The 20,826-nt window shown below is 36.2% G+C and overlaps 1 protein-coding gene across 18 annotated transcripts in view; it reads left to right on the top strand.

The window, feature by feature from the left end:
• Positions 1 to 20,826, top strand: part of PLEKHA5 (pleckstrin homology domain containing A5) — a 208,649-nt gene that overhangs the window by 8,182 nt on the left and 179,641 nt on the right. Inside the window, exon 4 of one of the 18 annotated variants that reach the window (XM_081060765.1) lies at positions 3,919 to 7,800. The exons of the other annotated variants lie outside the window; for them this stretch is intronic. Within the exon in view, the coding sequence (XP_080916891.1) occupies positions 3,919 to 3,928 (10 nt within the window). The 3' untranslated portion in view covers positions 3,929 to 7,800. Of the gene's footprint in view, positions 1 to 3,918; positions 7,801 to 20,826 lie in introns of those variants that run through there. 18 annotated transcript variants of the gene reach the window in all.

The following is a 20,826-nucleotide window of genomic DNA, read 5'->3' on the forward strand; positions in this document are numbered from 1 at the left end:
ACACAGTGAATTTTATCATGGAATCCCACTGTCCTGTTTTAGCCCCAGGACCACTGCTCAAGACCAGGCCTGCCTGGTGTCTTTTCCTTGTATCTCCCAAGTATAGCTTAATGCCTGGCTTCCAGTCACCCTCTGAGTAAGGGTGTCCACTATGGTGGTATAATGCTGGCTCCTTTGAAGGAGTTAATTGGGATAGAACAAGAGGATCCCCCACAACTCAAGTGGTTGCATTTTGAGAACCCTTTCTGGATTTCTCAAATGATTTTTCCCTCTAATCCAGGTCGACCCCTCTTGTCTATTTTATCATATTCTCAAAGCTAATGTATGTTTAGGAGTAGGGATGGAGAAATGAAGAGTAGAAAAAGATAAAATTTGTTGGGTAAGTCGGAGTTAGAGACCCTGGAGACTAACCGTATGTAAATAACTCCTGTCTGCCCACCTCTGTCTGTTCTATGAAAGACAGTTTCTTAGCATTTGTTGACAAATGCTCTTCTCCTATGACCTTTTCATTTTCCTATAACGGATGTGTATTAGTTGGGGTTAATGGTGAAAAGTCACATGTATCTGTGTGTGTAAGTTGGAGTTAATAGTGTAAAAAAAGGACACTAGTTGTCTGTCAGATGGTGTCATAAGAAATCAGAGAAGGAAGAGGCAAATTAGGCTGGGCTGTCCTGGAAAGGCTTAAAGGAAGAGGTAGGCCTGGGGGTATCGATGGAATTCCGATGGGTTGATACAAATTATACAAATTAACCGTAGGACAAATTCATAGGGGTGGGGAATATGTATAATGTATGTGATGAATAGTGATAATACCCTGTTGGTAAGTGATATCAGCATAGAAAACGCTAGGATCATGGGAGGTAAAACTAGGAATACTGTTTGGAGCTATATTGTGTCTGGTCTTCAAATGTCAGGCTGAGCTTTTTATTTTCTAGGCAATCCATTGCAGATGTCTTCTGGTGTAGTATTAATACCGTGTTTCTGCGAAAATAAGACCTAGCTGGACATTCAGCTCCAATGCGTCTGTTGGAGCAAAAATTAGTAAAATAAGACCAGGTCTTGTATTAATTTTTGCTCCAACAGACGCATTAGAGCTGAATATCCGGCTAGGTATTTTCGGGGAAACACGGTAGTGTAGAGTGAGGATTTTAAGGGGAATTTTAATGTAGTCAGCATGGGTTATAAAGGGGCAAGCCTGGAATCCAGGAGACCAATTCTGGGTCTGTGGCTGTCATCTGGGATGTAGACTGAACCAAGTAGGTAGCAATGGGAATGGAGAGGAAGGAGGCCATTGATCAAAGATATTAAAGAGGAGTTGACAGGCCTTAGAAATCTTGCTGAGCTCAGAGGTTGACAGAGAAAAAGAGGTCAAAAGCCACTCAAAGCCTTTGTGTCTGAGTGGCTACAAGAATGATTGGTCCCCTTGACCAGATTAAAGGAGTAGGTGATGGTGGTGGGGGATTGTTAGGTGGCAGTGTTAATGATGGTTTGATGTTTGAACTGCTTTTCTTGAGGAGACATAGCATTTTATGTGGCTAAAATACAGCCTTTCCATAGGACTCCCAACGTTATCTTTTATTCCTCCCTTATGAACAAGAAGCACAGCTCCCTCCCCTGCCAAATCCTGTCAGCAACCTAATTATCTATGTACATATAGATCCAAGCTGGAAATGTCATATTCATCCATCCAATTATTCATTCAACAAATACTAATTATTTACTGTATGCCAGGTGATGTAGGTTATGTAAATGAAATAGACATGGACCTTGCTCTGAAGGAGCTTGTAGTTAAATTAGTGGGATAGACAGTAATAAAATAACCACACATGTATTATTGTAGACTGTGATAAATGCTGTGAAGAACACATCAAGCTTTTTTTATTTTCCCCAGTAAATTTTGTTGGGGAACAATGTGTTTCTCCAGGGCCCATCAGCTCCAAGCCATTGTCCCTCAATCTAGTAGTGGAGGGTGCAGCCCATTGGCCCATGTGGGAATCAAACCAGCAACCCTATTGCTCAGAACTCACGCTTTAACCAACTGAGCCATCCGGCGGTCCCAACACATCAAGGTTTGACCAGATATGTTGAGAGGAATGGGCGTTACTGGAAGAGGTGTTTCTCACAAACACAAGAATAAGCCTGCTGCCTCTGAAAGTTCAGCTGTGAAATCCCCACATTGCATATCAAAATAGAGCAGAGCCAAGTCACCTGAAAGATAAGAATAACTAGCATTTTGGGTTTGAAATTGGACCATAACCTGAGTGAGAGCGTTGCCATGTCTAAAGAAAGGCTTGGGATGGGATTGGTGTGATCTGCGAATTTAGAAAAGAAGAATAAAACTATAGCAGAAGTTATTCCCTAGTATCTAATACAGAGCAAGGCTTAGCCAACTGATTTTGATTATTATCTCAGTCCCAGTAGTAAGGTTTTCCAGTCAGTTGTTCCTGGATGCATTCTTTCTTTCATTGTCTTCACAGTAATTATGTGCCTTGGTGATTAGAATACATCATCCCTAAACAAAATAGACTGAAAAACTACCCTTTTGGGGAGTGGGATGGTAGGGGAGAGAATGTCAGACAAAGTAAACATAATAAATAAGTAAATTCTATATATGTAAGAATATATAAAAGCTATAAGAAAAAAATAGAGTAGGGTAGGAAGGTTCTGGAGACGAGTAATGAGGAATGAGTGTGGGAGAAAAAGGAGGAGAAATCAGATGTAATGGGCAGGACTGTGGGGTCTCATTGGTTGATGTAACTGGCTGTTACTCAGGGAAGTGGGGAGCCGTAGCAGGTCTGAGCAGAGTAGGAGATGCGTCATCTGGCTTCACCCTTTGAAAGGGTCATTGCTGTGTCAAGACAAGATTTTGGAGGCTAGTGGAGTCCCTCCAGACTAAGTTCTGTCCCCCATCAAATTCTCGCCTTATACTTCTTAGCACTTAACAGGATTATGGTTAAATATTTAATTGTATAATCACCATATTTCTTTTTAGCTACCCGTGATTATCAGTTACCATTGATTTAATAACAGCTTTTCAGGGGGAAAAGAGAGAGACATGATCATGTTAAATAAACCCCTTAATCCTTATTTCAGAAACAGTGTATTTAAGAGGTATATGTTAGAAGCAAGGCAACACTTAGTTTAATACCTGTTTGCCTGCACTCCTTCTGCTTGGTAAGCTTCATGAAAAGCAGTCTTGTTCATTGCTGTATTTTTAGTCCCTCAGCCAAAGCCTTTCTCATAGTAGTTCCTCAATAAATATTTCTCGATTGAGTGAAGTTTGATGATTACAGTCAACTTAATTTCACGCTATTTAGAAACTTAATAATTTGGCATTTTCTGAAATGTAAATATTCTCTGTTGACATTTCCAACCCAATCTGAGTTAGTAAATCAGCTGTTTATCAAGTTTGGTTTTTGTGATTCTCCTCCAAGAGACAGACAGGATCTGCTAGGAAACCTGACTGTAGGACCAGATCCATGATAAATCCAAGACAGGGCAGAGACCCAGGAGGCATTTTTAGAGACAGCAGAAACCCAGACCTTGCCATGGTCCATGCTGTTTCCATTACAGACTTTCACAGTTTAGGCTGCTGTGGTTTCCAGAGAACAAGCGAGATGCTGAAGTCTGTACTGACATAAATAGTATGGGTAAAGAGAATGTAGACCAAATCTTAAAATATGGAAGTCAGTGGGTCCTGTAGAAACCTGCAAGAAACAGAAAGGAATCCTCATGTTGTACAGGTGATAGACGTTTCAGAGCCACGTGGGGGTCTCCTTGGCCACTTAAGAGTAGCGTCTGAGCTATTTGGGAATTATTCTCCGGAGGGCCAGTAACTTTTGAAGCACCCAAAAGAATCCCTCCAGACTATTGATATTATCACTGCTCTTCAAGGAAGGATTTTGCATTATATTGCAGGAGTAGCTGAAGCTATGCAGGATGGTTGAGGACTGGATCTGGGAGAATGAAGAGGAAGTGAATTCTGAGGACCTACCCTATAATGGCTGTTGTAAGCAAGGGAGATGGAGGAAACCAAGGCAGTAGACCGTCACTGTGATCTGTGGTAGGCCAGGGATTGATTCCCTCTAGTTCTTCTGGAATTACTGGCCACTTCAGAGAATAATTCCCAGTGTCAGTGCTTGAGTAATGCTACCAAAACTTGCTTGCTATGTACCTCCCATGGGATTTTTTTTTTCTTTCTCCTATCCCTTCCAAATATGTTACACATATTATTTCTTTGTATAGGCATGGTCTTAAAAAAAAATTGCCTTTGAGATGAAAAACAGTTTTAGTCTTCATATTGTATCAATTTCAACAGCTTTTGCTGAACTTGATTGAAGGTATATATACCATGTTTCCCCGAAAATAAGACCTAACTGGAGAATAAGCCATAGCATGTTTTTCAGGATGCTCATAATATAAAATAAGCCCTACCATTATTTCCCTGAAAATAAGACCGGGTCTTATACTAATTTTTGCTCCAAAAGACGCATTAGGGCTTATTTTATATTATGAGCACCCTGAAAAATCATGCTACGGCTTATTTTCCAGTTAGGTCTTATTTTGGGGGAAACATGGTAATATCCGTTTTATTAAATAATTTATTATTAAGCTGTTCAACCTAAAATTTAAAACTTAGTAAAATAGGACAGTATGGCAGAGTCTTGAAAAGAAATAAGGAATTCCTTGCCCTGTTTTGTAGTAGAAAGCAATCATAAAGGGAAAGTAACATGTTCAACTTAGTGTCAGATTTTTTCTCTGTTGAAAATTCATTGGTTGTACTACATTTATATTGAAAAATTAGTTCCGTCATAGAATATAGATGCACGTTAATAATGATGGCATTGGAAAAATTAGAGTAAAGACATATCAGAGGATTCCAAATCAAACAATAAGCATCAAATAAATAATACGTCTACATTTAATTTGTGTGTGTTTTCCTAACCTGTTTTATAATGTTAAATGTTTTTTCTGATTATAGATGTATTTTTATTATAGAACATTTGGGAAATACTGAGTGATGAGTATAAGGAGGGAAAAATAAAAATCACCCACTCCTGTTATGCAGAGAGAATTTCTATTAATATTTCAGTATATATGCATAATCATATGCATATATATTTTTAAAGATTTGGTCTTATTGCTCATACTATGTTGAATACTATTTTCATGAAATTTATATTGTGTGTGCTCATGTCATTGTATATTCAATAGATTTTTTTAATAACTATGATGTTCTGTCTTATGAATATATAATAGTTTAATCATTCCTCTATTGTTATATGGCTATGTCGTTTCCAGGTTTTTGCTATGAGAAAAATTCTTATATAACATTCTTATGCATGTCTGGTTCCTAGACTTGGAATTATTGGAAAAGGATTTGAGCTTTTAAAAAGGTTCATTACTAAACATTTTGCTAAAGTTGTACAGATTTGTATTCTGTTCTGCAGTATATATGTATAAAGGTACTGCCATTTCGCCAACGTGCAATACTCTTGATTGGATTGATGAAATTTAAAGGTAACTGATGGAGAATCTGTGTGGATTGTTATTAGTGATTCAAATGTTTAGGAACATTGATTAGGTTTTTAGTTTCTGCTGCTACATAACCAACAACCCCAAAACTTAGTGGCTGAAAACAACAATTTATAATTCTTCACCTTTTTTGGGGTTGACTTGGCTTAGCTAGGCTGTTCTTCTGTGTGGTGTAACTGAGGTTACTCATGTAGATATATTCAGCTAGAACTGGATGTGGCTGGAATGTCCAGTGTCTTTCTCCTCATGGCCTCTTACCACCTGGTGGTCTGTTTAGAGTTTTCTTCATAACATGGCAGCTGGCTTCTAAGAGGGAACATTCCAAGAGGACAAGCCCCAGTGTGCTGGCTTATGTCCTGTTAACCAAAGCAAGTCACATGACCAAGGCCAAAATCAAAAGTGGGAGAGGACTACACAAGCCTGTGAATACCAAGAGGTGTGGTTTGTTGCAGACTGTTGATGTAATGGACTACCAGAGATGGTAAATAAGTTTCAACTAGCATTCCAACTCTTAATTGATTAGCAGTAGCACTTTGGAGCACTGTATTCAGAAGGTTTGGAGAGAACAACTTCTGGATCAGTAAGAAAGCACATTGTGATAAGTTAGTGGTGTTTGCAAGGACTTAGGTGAGTATGTGGGTGTATTTACTATCTTTAATGTAATATCTGTGAATTGGTATTCTAAAGCCATCATCCAAAAAGTAGAAGCAATTCATGAGTTTGCACATAAGCCCAAGTAGTTCAAAACATTTCAATACTTGAGGAAATTGAGTGGTAAGCTTTTGTTCATCTTGGTTTCACACTGACAGTTAATGTAATTGGTATATAAGGTATCAGTAAGTGGTATCTTATGCTGGATGAGTTTACAAAATACCCATGTTTTGTACCAGGGTTGCTTTTTCCCATTGCTGAATGAAAAAGCTGTAGCAGAATTCCTAGATGAGCATCAAAGTACCTATACTAGTGATGAAGACAGTAGTGCCAGGGTTATATAGGTGGATGGATGGATGGATTGGTAGATGGTAGATGGTGTATATATATGGAAGGACGGGAGGGAGAGGAGGAGAAGGAAGAGGAAGGAAGTTCACCTATGTATGTATTTGTGTGAGTGTGATTTTTTTTTTTTAAGTGCTTCATTGAGTTGTCAACTTGACCTTTGGATGAACTCATGTGATTTAATAAGTAATTATCAATGACAATTTAAGGTTAGACAGATACTGCACTCCAAGGGAGATTTATAGGACAGTGTTTCTATTGCTTAACAAAAATAAGCTTATCCTTTATGTACTATTCTTTGATTTCCTTCTTATTTAATAAACATCTTAGGACTTTTCATATATAGTAGTTAGAAGTCAACACTATTCTTTCGATAGCTGTAAAACATGCTCTAATAATTTAGCTATACCCCTATTGTTGGGCATTTAGTGTTTTTCATTTTTTTCTCAATTTCTAAAAGTGTTGTAGTGAACATACTTACACATAAACTTTGTGGTTATGTGTAAATATTTTTATAAAACAGTTGTTAGATGTGGAATTGCTGAGTTACGCAGTATGTGTATTTTAGCTTTAGATAAATACAGTAAAATCCTGCTAAACATTATAAAGGGGGTCCAAAAATATTGAAATGATTAAAAGCATACTTATAAAATTAATGAAAAACAATATTTTTCAGTAAGTCCATGGAGTGAAAAAAAAGTGATTAGAAGTGACACATTGTGAAAAACTGACTGCGTAATGAATCAGAAAGTCCCAAATGATAACAGTGCATACACTTCCCAGATTCCTGTGGGAATTGAAGTTGGGCCAATTACTGGAGCCATTTGACAGTCACATTTAGATTCATTTATGGTTTACTTTATTTTATGGTTCATAATTAGGCCAACTGTCTTCCAAAAAGTCTTCACCATTTTATCCTCGCATCATGGAGCAGATAGGATTATTCTTTCCTGTATCCTTGTCAGCACTTGGTATTACCAGACATAACTGTTACGTAATCTAATGGACAAAATGGTATCTTGTTTGAATTTGTATGTTCCTGGTTTTGGCCATGGTTGGCCTCTTTTCCTTTATTTGTTGCCTGTCTGAATCTCTTCTGTGAATTGTCTCTTCCATATATTTTGTATATTTCTCTCGTTATTTTTCTTAATGATTTATGTTGTATATTTACTTGTATTTTTGATGTCTGGACCAGTTAGCTTAGTAGAGATAATCAAAATATTTTGGTTGTGCACCCGTACAATTAAAAAGTTTTCATTATACAGCCTCATTATGTGTATATTTATTTATAAATTATGTACGTGTGTTGCTGCTAATCCATGTCTTACATTTTAGTAAGCTTATTTTTTTTTCTTATTGTGATTTAAAAATAAGTGTAAACGGGTGCTAACCTAACCGCAGCCCATAGGGAGGTTTAGTGAGTATCTACCTAGGAAATCCGGAGTTGAGAGCACAATACGATTTTGGCCCTTCACAAGCCAGATAGATTTGCCAGGAGGAACACACTCTGTTGTGTGACCACAGTGTGCATATTTGTAAGCTTGTGTGACCTGAGTACTGCAGTGAAGTGGATGGTAGCCATGGGCCAGACCTTGGCTGGTTCTGTTACCTCTGTTCACCTTATTACTCTGAGAAAATCGCTTCATCCTATTATGTACCAGTTTCTTCATGTATAAATGGAGAGGATAATTCTTGTCCTGCCTGTTTTATAGGCTTATGATGTTATGAGTTAAATTGTGTCAACAAACTTGGAAAAACTATAAAACATGGTCTAGATAGGAAATACATGGGTATTTGTTTTGCTGGTTCATAATAATGGGTATATGAGAGAATACGCTTCGGTGACATTTATGTTGGAACAGAGCTTAAAATGCTTGGCCTACTGATAGTGGTTAAGTCATCATCCTGTGTAGATTTTAAACCTCTTAAAAGTAGGTACTGTTGCACGTGATAAGCAATAAGTGTTTGTTAGTGATAGTGCTGTATACACGTAATAATAGACATATTTGGTTTTTAAAATGTTTTATATTTAAGAAAGCCCTGTGACTTAGGTAATAGCAATCAGTTTATTTTTAAAATGCCCAGTGGCACTAAGGAAGACTTTCCTTAAAGAGTGAAGTAGCTGTTGTCCAAAGCTGGAGATAAAAGGCAGGACCTAGTTTGACTATGTTCTCCAGGGTAGTAAAGAATTCAAGGTGTTGTAACGTTAGGGATTCTTATGTAGGCAGGTCGAACTGAATTGGAAGGAAAGCAGTATATGACACAGTGTACTCAGGAGTGACTATGAAAAGGCAATTTTGAATATAGGTGTTGCTGTTTTATAAAAGCATGTTTTATACTTTTTTTAAATGAATGAATTTGACTGTGGAATAAATTATTATTGTCTGTAAAAGGGGGCGGATGGAGGGAGAAGTAAAAGAACTGAACCCCTTATTAATAACAAAGAAAGAATAAGAGAATTTGGATTGCAACTGTATAAATACGTATGTAGGTTTGAAGTATTTAAAATGCATTAATACACAGGTTCTGCAAAAGTGCTGGAATACAGGTACTCTTAGGCATGCCCAAGAGTACAGGCCAAACCCATGACCAGTAGTGGCTTGAGTAGGCCGGGACTAAGAAATGTGGGCGATGAGCCAAGCGAGGTCACATTCCTTCTCAACGCTCTCCTCTTCTTCCCTCTTATTTGATTCTCAGAACAACTCTGTGGGGTTGGAAAACAGGACCGGCCAAGTCCAAGTCACTAAACCTTTTATGCTTCCCCAGATGAGTGGAAAGGGAAAGGGAAGGTAGCATGTATATTTATTATATCTACTTCCAAAAACGTACTGAAGCTCTTGGGGGAGGTAGTAGACAGTGTGCAAAAGAGAAATGAAATTCTTTTGAATTTGGAAAAATAGATATGTTTCTCAGAAATAGTTCACACTGAGAAATTTCTGTGTTTTAGAAAAGAATGATGGAAGGAAAAGGAAATCAGCTACTTATATTTTTCTTATATAGCGGAATCTCGGGTCCGTTTTTGAACATTTGACTAATAATCCACATTTTTACAATATCAAGCTAGCCCCTCGTTATTCTGATATGAACGATTTTCAGTCCAGCTGCTGTTTCTTTCTCAGCGGAGCTGCAAAAGAAATTTTAAATTTGAAAACAAGCAGTATTATTTATAGGAGAAATAGAATCCTGTGATGGGATTCTAAATCCTTTCTGTATGTAACACTTCCTGCCTGGCCTGCTATGAAGCCTCATTGCAGGAGAACCTGAAATTAAAATGTTACAATTTTTGGCTTCAGTTCCTCAAAAACATTAAAGGAGAAATGTAATAGATTATCTAAGTTGAATAGATATGATTAATTAATCTTGCTGTATTAGTTACTGCTGTATAACAAACCATCCAAAAATGCAGTGGCTTAAAATGAGAATTACATTATTGTGCACAGGTCCCTCCCTGAATTGGCTGGGCATTTCCTCTAGTTTCTGTTGGGTTTACTCTTGTCTGAGATCAGCTGTGGGTCATCGTGGTTGGTCTAGAATGGCCTTATCTGGGATGGTGGGAATGATTCAGCTGTCTTTTATGTGATCTCTCATCCTCCATTAGGCTTGCTCTTCTGGTGAAGGCAGGTGTCCAAGCGAGTAAGCAGAAGTGCTCTATGTCTCTTCAGGCCTGGGCTCTGAATTTGGACAGCCCTCGTCACTCCATTGCTTTCTGTTGGCCAAAGAAAGTCACAAGGCCAGCTCACATTCAAGGAGTGGATAAACAGACTCCATCTTTGGAGGAAGAGTTGGAAGCTCATATTGCAAAGTTTGTGGATACAGGGAAGGATGAAGAATTGGGAGATTTTTGTAATCCATATAGTACACCTGCCCAAAGAATTACACAACCCAGTTGAATTTTACAGTTCCTGTGTCTCAAATATGGGATTACACTTTATCATGGTCACACTACTGATCATGTATTTCTTCAATTACATAGAAAGTTAAGTGAGTGTGTGTGAGATTCTTTTCTTTATTAAAACAGTTCCTAAATGTTGTAGAGTAGGGTAATTTTACCTTTTGATGATGTATTGAGTCTCATTAGGGTCATGTCAGATTAAGGTTCAGAATGGACTCGAGTGTTTCTGTTGTGGGAGGTGAGGAAAATGCTGTAGGTTTCTGTTTTTCCAAGAAGGCTTTTAAGTACAGGCATACCTCATTTTATTGTGTTTTGCTTTATTACACTTCACAGATACTACGTTTTTTACAAATTGAAGGCAAGACCCTCCACCAGCAAAGAGGTTATGACTCGCTATATTGTGGTACTTACTTTATTGCAGTGGTCTAGAACTGAACCCATAATATCTGAGTTATGCCTATATCTTGCCCACACCCCAATCCCATTGACCAGGCATCTGCTGTCATGTCACTGTGTTTTATTTTCCTCATGGCACTTACCACTGCCTCAAGTTTTTGTTTACTTTTGTCATTTGTCTTCCCTCACTGGGATGTAAGCTTCACAAGATCAGGACCCCTTCTGCCCTGTTCACTCCTGAATACTGAGCTTAGAATAGTGCCTTCTTCTAAGGAGATGCTCAGTAAATATTGAATATTTGTAATAAAAATTTTGTGATAAACAAGTCAGCAACTTGTTAAAATACAGAGTATCATGTGCTATCTCTGGTACCTTGTATACCTTCATTGAGTATTTATGGAATCTTTATGGAGGGTCATGGCAGTGGGAGCTCAGAGAAAATGAATAGTTGGAGCCACAAAGCGTTTTTCCAGATGAATGCGATGAAGGCTGATGAGCATGACAGTTTAAGGTATGATAAATTTGTTGAAATGTTAAGACCATTGGACTTCAGGCTGGGAAGAAGGGAAGTGGAGCAAGAAGAAATCTAATGGATTGGGATAGAGATTCTCCCAAGACCAGAGAATCCACAGAGGGAGAGTAATTAAACAGGCATGCTGGAGGTTGAGCTTTGTGTTGATGCAGTGTGGTCACTGAAGTAGTGGTTTCAGATGGGCATGACAGGGTCCTGGGATTAAGAGAATGAATGGTTCAGGTGGTTGTAGGACCTTTAATAGGGAATAAACAGCTGCTGTTTGAGAAAGTGCAGCAGCACAGCTGCTGTCCTCAGGGGGAGTCCTTAACAGCCAGGATATTGGGGTAATGCTATGAGAAGAAGTTGAGGCTATGGGGGTGCCAATGATAGAGCACACCATTCCACAGGTAGGTTAGTTTACAAGATAGAGGCAGAGTGGAGACTAGGTCAGGGAGAGACAGCAGAGATTCTTAGGGCTAATGCTGGGTCAAGGGATGGATTGGGAAATGGAATAGAGATGGTATGAACGTGGGCATTGAGAGGCTTGATGGATTTAGGTTCAGTACAATCTTAGAGAAAAGTCACCCTGAGACTAACAGCGGCCATGACTCATATGGCCAAAGGTATAGAGGTCACCCAGGAATTTTTGGGCTCTGCCTGTGTGAAAGGGGTTTAGGTAGACATATTGGGAACTTTTGGGAGCTTACATACCGAACAGATATATATTCATGTATTGCTTGAGTATTTTCACTGTAGGTTTTCCTGAATATTTTAAATACCTTTTTATTAGAAGCGACATTTTCCAAATGTAAACTATTTAAAAATATGAAACATTAATGATACGCAAATACTAAAGGACAGTAATTTAATTAATTTATGTCGTGCTATATATCAAGCAGTAAGTCAAGTCTAAAATCCATGGGATCAGGATTTTCAGATTAATATTTTCCATTTTTTGGTCAAAGCTTTTTACATTGGTATTAATAGATATTTTAAATGTAAATGTTTTATCTCTTCTTTTTTGCTGTTAGTCTCTTGAAAGTTTAAACTGTGTGATGAACCAGGGAAAAATTTCATAATCTTTAAACAACAGAGTTGCCTAATAGGCAACAAAGTAGAAATGACAGCAGTGGAAGATTTTTCAGATTCCCGGAACCACCTGGAAATAATTTGAGTATAAGCTCATAAATAGGGACTCTGTAACATGTAGAATAATTAATAGTAATTACTTGCTTGCTTTTAACCTTTTGGTCTTACTTGTTCCAGTGAAAGGGGAAGGCAGGTTAAAATAATATATGCAATTTAAAGTGTGCAATACAGGTGAGTATTTTATGCAATTAGCAATAGTCTAATCTCTGTGGTGAAATATTTATTCCACTATTGCTTATATCTATCTGATCTAAGACTTTTAAGACCTTTTTAAGTGTGTTTAATATCATTATGAAACATTTAATACATACCAAATGAATATAACATTTGTCAGACATAGAAAAATAAGGTGACTTACATGATACTCAGCTTTAGATACAGAACATATTTCAGACCTTTAAAGCTTCCTCTTGCCCCACTTAATCCCATTCCTCCCCCCCATAGGCAGCCACCATCCCTTATTTTGTGTTTATAACATTTTTATGGTTTTCTTTAAATTTTACCACCTATGTCTGTTAATGGTTTAATTTCCACTGCTTTTTTTTAACTTTACAAAAGTAGAGGTATTCTATATGTAATTTGCTTATTTTGTTGCATGTAATTATTTGTGAGATTCATCTAAGAAATAATTTATTTTTATGACTAGCATTTCATTGTATGATTATGCTATAATTTAATCATTTCCTACTGGTGGACATTTGTTTCCTATTTTATGGCAGTTATGTGAACATTATCGTATGTGTCCTCCAGCACATTTGTAAGGGTTTCTCTAGAAAAATGACTAGGAGTAAAATTGAGGTGGTAAGGTATGCACGTTTCAGTTTTATTGGATAAATCTATTTTCCTAAGTGCTTGTGCTGTTGTAATCCCTCTAGTAGTATATGAGTTCTTATTGCTTCATATCTTCACCAGCAGTTGATATTGCCCAACTTTTACATTTTTGCCAATCTGGTGGTTGTTGAATGGTTTCTTATTGTGGCTTTTATTTTGAATTTACAAGAGTAATGAAATTAAGCATCTTTTATTAGGTTCATTGTGTATTCATGTTTCTTCCTTTGTGAAATGCCTGTATCTTTCGTCCACTTTTCTTGGTGTCTTTTTCCTTATGATGTTTTTGTTTATTATATATAGTCTTTTACAAATTTACTCTTCGAATTTGTAACTTGCCTTCACTTTCTTTAAGGGTTCTTTTGATGAATATAATTCTTAATTTTAACATAATTATTTATCAGTCTTCTGTAAGTTACAACAATATTTTTTCCTTTCCAGTTCTTGTATTTCTTTATGTTGCTTGTTAGTCCTTATCTGGAACCGCATAGTCACATACTGGGAAGACAAGCTCTATGTAAAGTAACTTAGGTGTGATTTTATATTATCTGCTGTTTTACTTGGCAAGAAGGAAATCCAGACAATCCTAAACCTGTTTCGATCATGAGATTAAATAAAAATGCTTTTATTAGATGCTTCTGAATAATGAACCTAGCTCTATCTAGTAAGAGAGCCTCTGCCAGGAATGGAGAAAGCAAGATCCTTTCCTGTTAAGTCCCTAAACCATGATTTTTCTTCAGGTTCCATTTGTGTGTTGCTCGGTTAGTCTTTTGTCAGACATCTGCCTGATCTAGTGTGATTTGGGGACCTGTGGATAATCTTTGGAATCACCAGCATCAGGACTTTAAATGTGGCCTGCTTAGAATCAGATTGGAATCAAATATGCAAAAGATGTAAGTTAAGGGTGTGACTCATAGACTTGGTGTCACACAGGGAACCCTGCTCGTTGCGCCATTTGTCGTGCAGGGTCTCAGCTCCCACTCCCCACCCAAGAACGCAGGACACGGTGAGGCCAAACAGGAACACCCATGGAGCCATAAGTAGGGGAGTCAAACCAATATATTCTCGCTGGCGGCTGGGCTGGAGACACAGGAAGCAGGATCTACATAATCTGCCTAACAGCAGTCCGCGCTTGCCAGCCACCATCTTCTTGCTAGCCCCCATTCCTTTCTGCTAGCGTAGCCACAGCCGTTATATTAGTGGCCAATGGCCTACGGGTTACAGCTGACGGCCAACTAGCCACAGCTGCTGGCCATCTGATCACAGTTGATGGCCATTTACTACCCGAGCCAGCACCTTTCTATGTGAGGCCGAGAGCCTGGAAACTGTTTTTTGGGGTTTTGTCCCCACACTTGGGCATAAAATATTATTAATCTCTATCTAAAATTTGTTACTGCTCTGCACTCAAGATTGCCAAGGCCTTCACTTAGGTGACAAGATTCTATCATAGAATTACTTTCTTGTAATCAAACACATGTGGCAGAATAGTGACAGCTTCTGTGGAACTGAGCACGATAACACCTTACTGACCCAAATACAGATACTCCTAGACTTAAGATGGGGAAATGTCCCTATAAACCCACCCTGAATTGAAAATATCGTTAAGACAAAAATGCATTTACATACACCTAACATCAAACATAGCTTAGCCTAGCCTACCTTAAATGTGCGCAGAACACTTTTATTAACCTGCAGTTTGACCAAGTCATCTAATACAAAGTCTATTTTATAATGAAGCGTTGAGTATCTTGTATAATGTATTATGTGTATTGCTTTTGCACCATCGTCAAGTCAAAAACATCAATCGGGAGTTGAACCATTTTGTGTTGGGGACCATCTGTTTACTAATACCCTCTGAAAAAACTCACATGGCTCTCTGAAAATAACTCATCCCTGATTGAAAATCGTGTTTATTTTCAGAGACATTCCTGGAAAGTGTACATGGAATGAAGGGTCCTTTTCTCAGAAATATAATAGCTTATATAGGCGGACCCACGTGTACAAAGAAGTTAATTTTTATAATTGCTACCTATTAGTTTTGATTGCTTTTTGTGATAATTATTTGTATTAGAAAATAGTTTCCATTTTATAATCTTGCTTTTTGAGGTTTCCTATGTCAGGTATCATCAAAGTTAGTATTGCAGGGACCTCCCTTGGAGTATGTTCTTTAATTGGCAGTGGGATCAAAAAGGTTAGATAAGAGCATTTTCTTGCTTTTTTTTTCCTTTAGGGCATAGAACCAAGCCAGTTATTAAAATTTCTGTGAAACAGAAGAGGAAATAATTAGAGATTTTTATAGAACTTTTTGTATATAGAGATTTTTTTATAAAAAGTTGGCGTTTTACTTTAGAAAATTGGTCATGTGGAGCTTCTCAGGTGAAAACATGTATGATTAGTGAAACTATATACGATACTGAATTTTTATGTTTTGGTTTTGGTAAGAAAGCACACAAAAATTCATTTTGCCATTTAGAGTAAATGTTTATGGGATCCAAAATGATAACACTGATGTTAATCCTGTACTGTGATCAGCTTATTCTACTTGTCACTTCCAAGACTTTTTTCCAGCTTCATTGAGATATGCTTGACATATACAAGACTTCTTAAAACGGAGATTATCAGCAGTAATTTTTGCATGATAGCCCTCTCATATATATTTGGTATAAACTCTGGTTAGAAATTATAGTTTTATTTTCCTCTTTCTACAGAACATAAAAAAAAAATCATGCGTTTATTTAAATATTTGAGCCCCTAATTGTAAACCATTGTCTATTAGGAATATAATAATGAACAAGACAGACCTGCCCCTTACCCTTGGGTAGTCCAAACACAAAACACTTTGCATTGGTTTTAAAGATTACAAATAAAAAGTTTTAGTAATTCAAATAAATGTATATTTTAATTGAGAAAAGATGAAATTAACGGAATGCTGTGTGTTACATAATCTACCAGGCACTAGGATGCAAAGATAAAATAAGCAAGGTCAACAAAGTAGTAATACATAGTTTTAATTGATTTTGACAGTCACTATTTAGTAATGGAACAAGTAATGTAACAATATTTATCCTATATCTATTTGCTTAGGATGCGAGGCATTAACAAATTGCATGCCAATAGTGGGGGGTTGCGTTTGTGTCCTTAAGATTTTGAGAACACAGTTATTTGAATTAGACACACTTTCATTTTTGTTGGTTATTCTAAGTTCTTGTCTACTTGTTTTACGTAATATCTGCTGTTAATGGAACACTTAACTGCCTTCCAAGCACTCAGCTGAGTTTATAGGTATTAAGTCATTTACTGCATAGGCCATACAGACCTAGCCACCAGCTGTTGAGCATTTAGGTACCTGTCACTTTGTAAGCATTTTTATCTCCTTATAAATGAGGAACCTAAACCTGAGAGAACCGGCAGACTGGGAATCAGGCCTGAGGTAGTTTGGCAATCATGGGTCTCTATCCTCCTGGAAAAGATCATTTAGCAGTTGAGCTTGATGGTAAAACTTTCATCTGCAGTGCAAATAATAGGTGATCAGATTAGTAAAAATTCACCAAGTTAAAAAGGAATAGAAGTTTTGAGCAATACCCAAGTGTGGGATTTCTTAATCACTTTATTAACCTATATCATATCTATTACGACCAGCTTTAAAAAAAAAAAAATCTTCCACACATTTCCAGTAATACAGCTATTGCCATAAACTTAGGATCAAGTTTATAATGAGATTTTTAAAAAATGCGTTGTATATAATTAGTGTATTTTTTTTACAATCAGTTCACTTGTGTAAAGGTAGCCATCTTATGCTGATGACATTAAAAATTAATAGCTTGAAGAATTTTATAGTAAATTTTTTAATGTCCTCTTTTTGATTTCTTACGGGTCTGGACTTCCATTGACTTTACAGTTCTCATTTAAAAGGAAAAAAAGAGAGAAGTAGTGTCTAAATAGATAGACATTCACCTGCTGAAGTATTGCCTCACCTCCCTTTGAACATACGTATCTGCCTCCCCGGTTTCTGTGGCCATAGTAGAAATCTTACATGGTTTTTGAAGGATAGAGAACAGGGCTATTTGCATTTACCATCCACTGCCACAAACAGACCTCAGTCTGTGTCGGCTTGCTTTATTGACTTACTTATCTTACTGCAGCAAAAAGGGTATGATTTTAACTTACCGATTCTTCTTATATTTTAAGTCACTTGTTAGTGATCAGGCATCTCTGTCAGCATCTCTGCTTTAAAATGGCAATAACTTAGAATTAACTCCTGAATCATTGAACTGATGTACAACTTAGAATATAGACCAGACAATAAATGACTGAATCTAGCATTCCAAGTATTTTCCAGTGTGCCTCTAACTTTCACTGGGCACAAATGGAAATTCTCAGCCTTTCATTATCATAAAAAGCGTTTGTTATTGTTTAGTAATACAAATTAAAACACAGCTGGGAATGAAGTCATTAGCCCAGTCTCACAGACATTAGCTTCCCTCGGTTTATTTCCTCCTGTTTGTATTCCTAGAAGCAAACAGCTGTGTATTGTTTTATTGTTTATTCCTTAAAATCTGAGTCTCAGCAGAAGCAAACTGGGCATTTAGGCCTAGAAAAATTGCCTTATTCCTGATTTTTAAAAATCTTTTTCAGTTGAATCAATGATATCCATAATACTAAAATACTTTTTGAAGTAGTTACCCACAATTTCACCATTACCTATTTTCATATAGTTGTAGACATAATCTATATATCTTTCAGTAGTCTGCTTTTTTCACTAGATGGTTACTATAATATTTTTTTTTACATATTGACAGGGTCATTATAATTTTAACATCTGCATAGTATTCCACTGTTAGTCATTTTCATTTAAAACTCTATACAGTTCACTTGGTTCCAAAATAGCATTACTTTCAGTTATGAATAACATCCATTTAAATTTTTTTCTGGGCAGCATACTGATTAAATATTAGTATTCTCTTAAAACCTATGCTGTGCGAATTACCACAGGTCAAAACGTTCAGTTCAAAGAACATCAGGTATGGGTAAATGAAAACTTATAATTTTAACAGTTGAAATTACTACCCAAAGTATTTGAAGTGTTTCTTAATCTCAAATCTAGGCAAGGGATGTGTCAGAGGCCTTAGCGAGTTCATTTTTTTTTTTTTTATGTATATCCAGGCATGCATGTTCATACAAAGCAATTTACGTGTAATTGGCAATAGTAAGCTGTTCATTATAGCAAGGTGATGTGGCTCCTTCAGATGACAATCTGTCTAGTGGAATTAAAGTGATCTCACGGTAGGGCATCGTTGCTCTGTAATTTGTTTAGTGATGGGCCCCCACATCTCTCTCATTTTAGTTAACATACTGTTATGTATCTGTCATCCATGGACTTATTTTCACTCTGTTAAATCTATTTTTTAGTATGTATTAAGTAACCTTATATAATGCAATGTTTTCTGTCTCCTAAATTTATTTTTTTATTATAAGACATTGAGATGTATCAAATTCTAGTGTTCTTAATTTTTGTAAAGTAAAATCTTTGTTATAGGACGTGGATAATCACCTCCTCCCCATTGGTATATTATTATTATCATCATCATCATCATCAGTCTGCCTTATAGCATGATTTATAGGTTTGGGTGATAATTCTTTTTAAACCAAAGCATTTTTAACTATAGAAACTATGTAAGTAGAAACTACGAAGATTTCTACTATGGCCACAGAAAATGGGGAGGCAGATACGTATGTTCAAAGGGAGGTGAGGCAATACTTCAGCAGGTGAATGTCTATCTATTTAGACACTACTCTCTTTTTTTCCTTTTAAATGAGAACTGTAAAGTTAATGGAAGTCCAGACCCGTAAGAAATCAAAAAGAGGCCATTAAAAAATTTACTATAAAATTCTTCAAGCTATTAATTTTTAATGCCATCAGCATAAGATGGCTACCTTTACACAAGTGAACTGATTGTAAAAAAAAATACACTAATTATATACAACGCATTTTTAAAAAATCTCATTATAAACTTGATTCTAAGTTTTTATATAACAGGAAAATGGGGCATAACAGTGTATTAAGTGACTACATTTATTTTTCTGAATATTAAATACGTGTTCCTTTTGGGAAATACAGAAAAGTACTAAAAAAATACCTATACACTGCCACCCATTTATATAAACTAGACATATATTTCAGTTTCCTTCCTATGTTTGCATACATAAGATCATAGCATATACATGCATAACTTTATTCACTTAATAGACTGTATTTCCCCTAAAATAAGACCTAACCGGACCATCAGCTCTAATGCGTCTTTTGGAGCAAAAATTAATACAAGACCTGGTCTTATTTTAATATAATATAAAACCTGGTCTTTAATATAATATATAATATAATGTAATATAATATAATATAATATAATACATAATACTGGGTCTTATATAAGACCCGGTATGATGTGATATGTTATGATATGATATAATAATAATATATAATACCGGGTCTTAATATAATACCAGATCTTATATTAATTTTTGCTCCAAAAGACTCATTAGAGTTGATGGTCCAGCTATGTCTTATTTTCGGGGAAACACGGTGGAATTGATGGGTCAAGGAGTATGAATTTTAAACTTTTGATACTTCATAGTGAGGTCTTTTTAAATTGAACTTTAATTGGAGGGAGTGCAAAAGCTTTATAACTTTAATATTGCCCTAAGAAATATTTTTTTTTGCTATACTAAAATAAAATCAAAATCATAGTATTAATAATAATAGCTTGCATTTATAACAGAAAGCAATAAGCTTTTTGTTTTCATTTAAAGGATTTATTATAAAAACAGCATTTTTTTATTGAAATGTCTGGCACTCGATTTTTTTTTTAAATTGCTAATTTTAGTCAGTCATTGGTTTTTCACTGGAAAAACACTTCAGCATATGTCTTATAACTTCCATCTGAATTGGCCAATATTTGTTTCTCTGTCGTTCCTAAGACTGAAATGTTGTTACCTCATTTGTAAGAAAGTCCATTATGTAGTAAGAGCTAACAGGTTTAATAGTTACCAGTGTATTAAAATACAAAATCAACACCCCTCTCCAAATGTGTGATTCTAATGTGCACCCAAGTTTGAAAACTATTTTTAAACTCTCAGGTTTAACAGATAGGATCTTGCTCAAAGAAAATGTCAACTTTTTATAGACTTAAAATGGAACCTTCACTTTTCTGAAGAGTCTTGGCCACTCTTTCTTCTCTAGGATTAGCAGGTATTGAGGTACTGATATGTTGAGAATGTGCCAGTAAAACAATTTCTAGGAGCAAAACTTTTTGGCATTGAAAGAGGATTTACTATAACATATGTGCTTTTGGAAATTAACCAAGATTATGTTGGTGCCAGCTTTAAAACTGAACTGAGAATGTTCTTTCCTTCAGGGCAAAGGAAAATATTATAATCTTGATATTCAAATTAGATATCCCTTTTAAAAAACAAAATGAGTAGATTTTTTTCCTGGGGTCATAAATACTATTACTTTTGT

The sequence above is a fragment of the Rhinolophus hipposideros genome (assembly GCF_964194185.1).
Source record: "Rhinolophus hipposideros genome assembly, chromosome: 9".
Lineage (NCBI taxonomy): Eukaryota > Metazoa > Chordata > Mammalia > Chiroptera > Rhinolophidae > Rhinolophus > Rhinolophus hipposideros.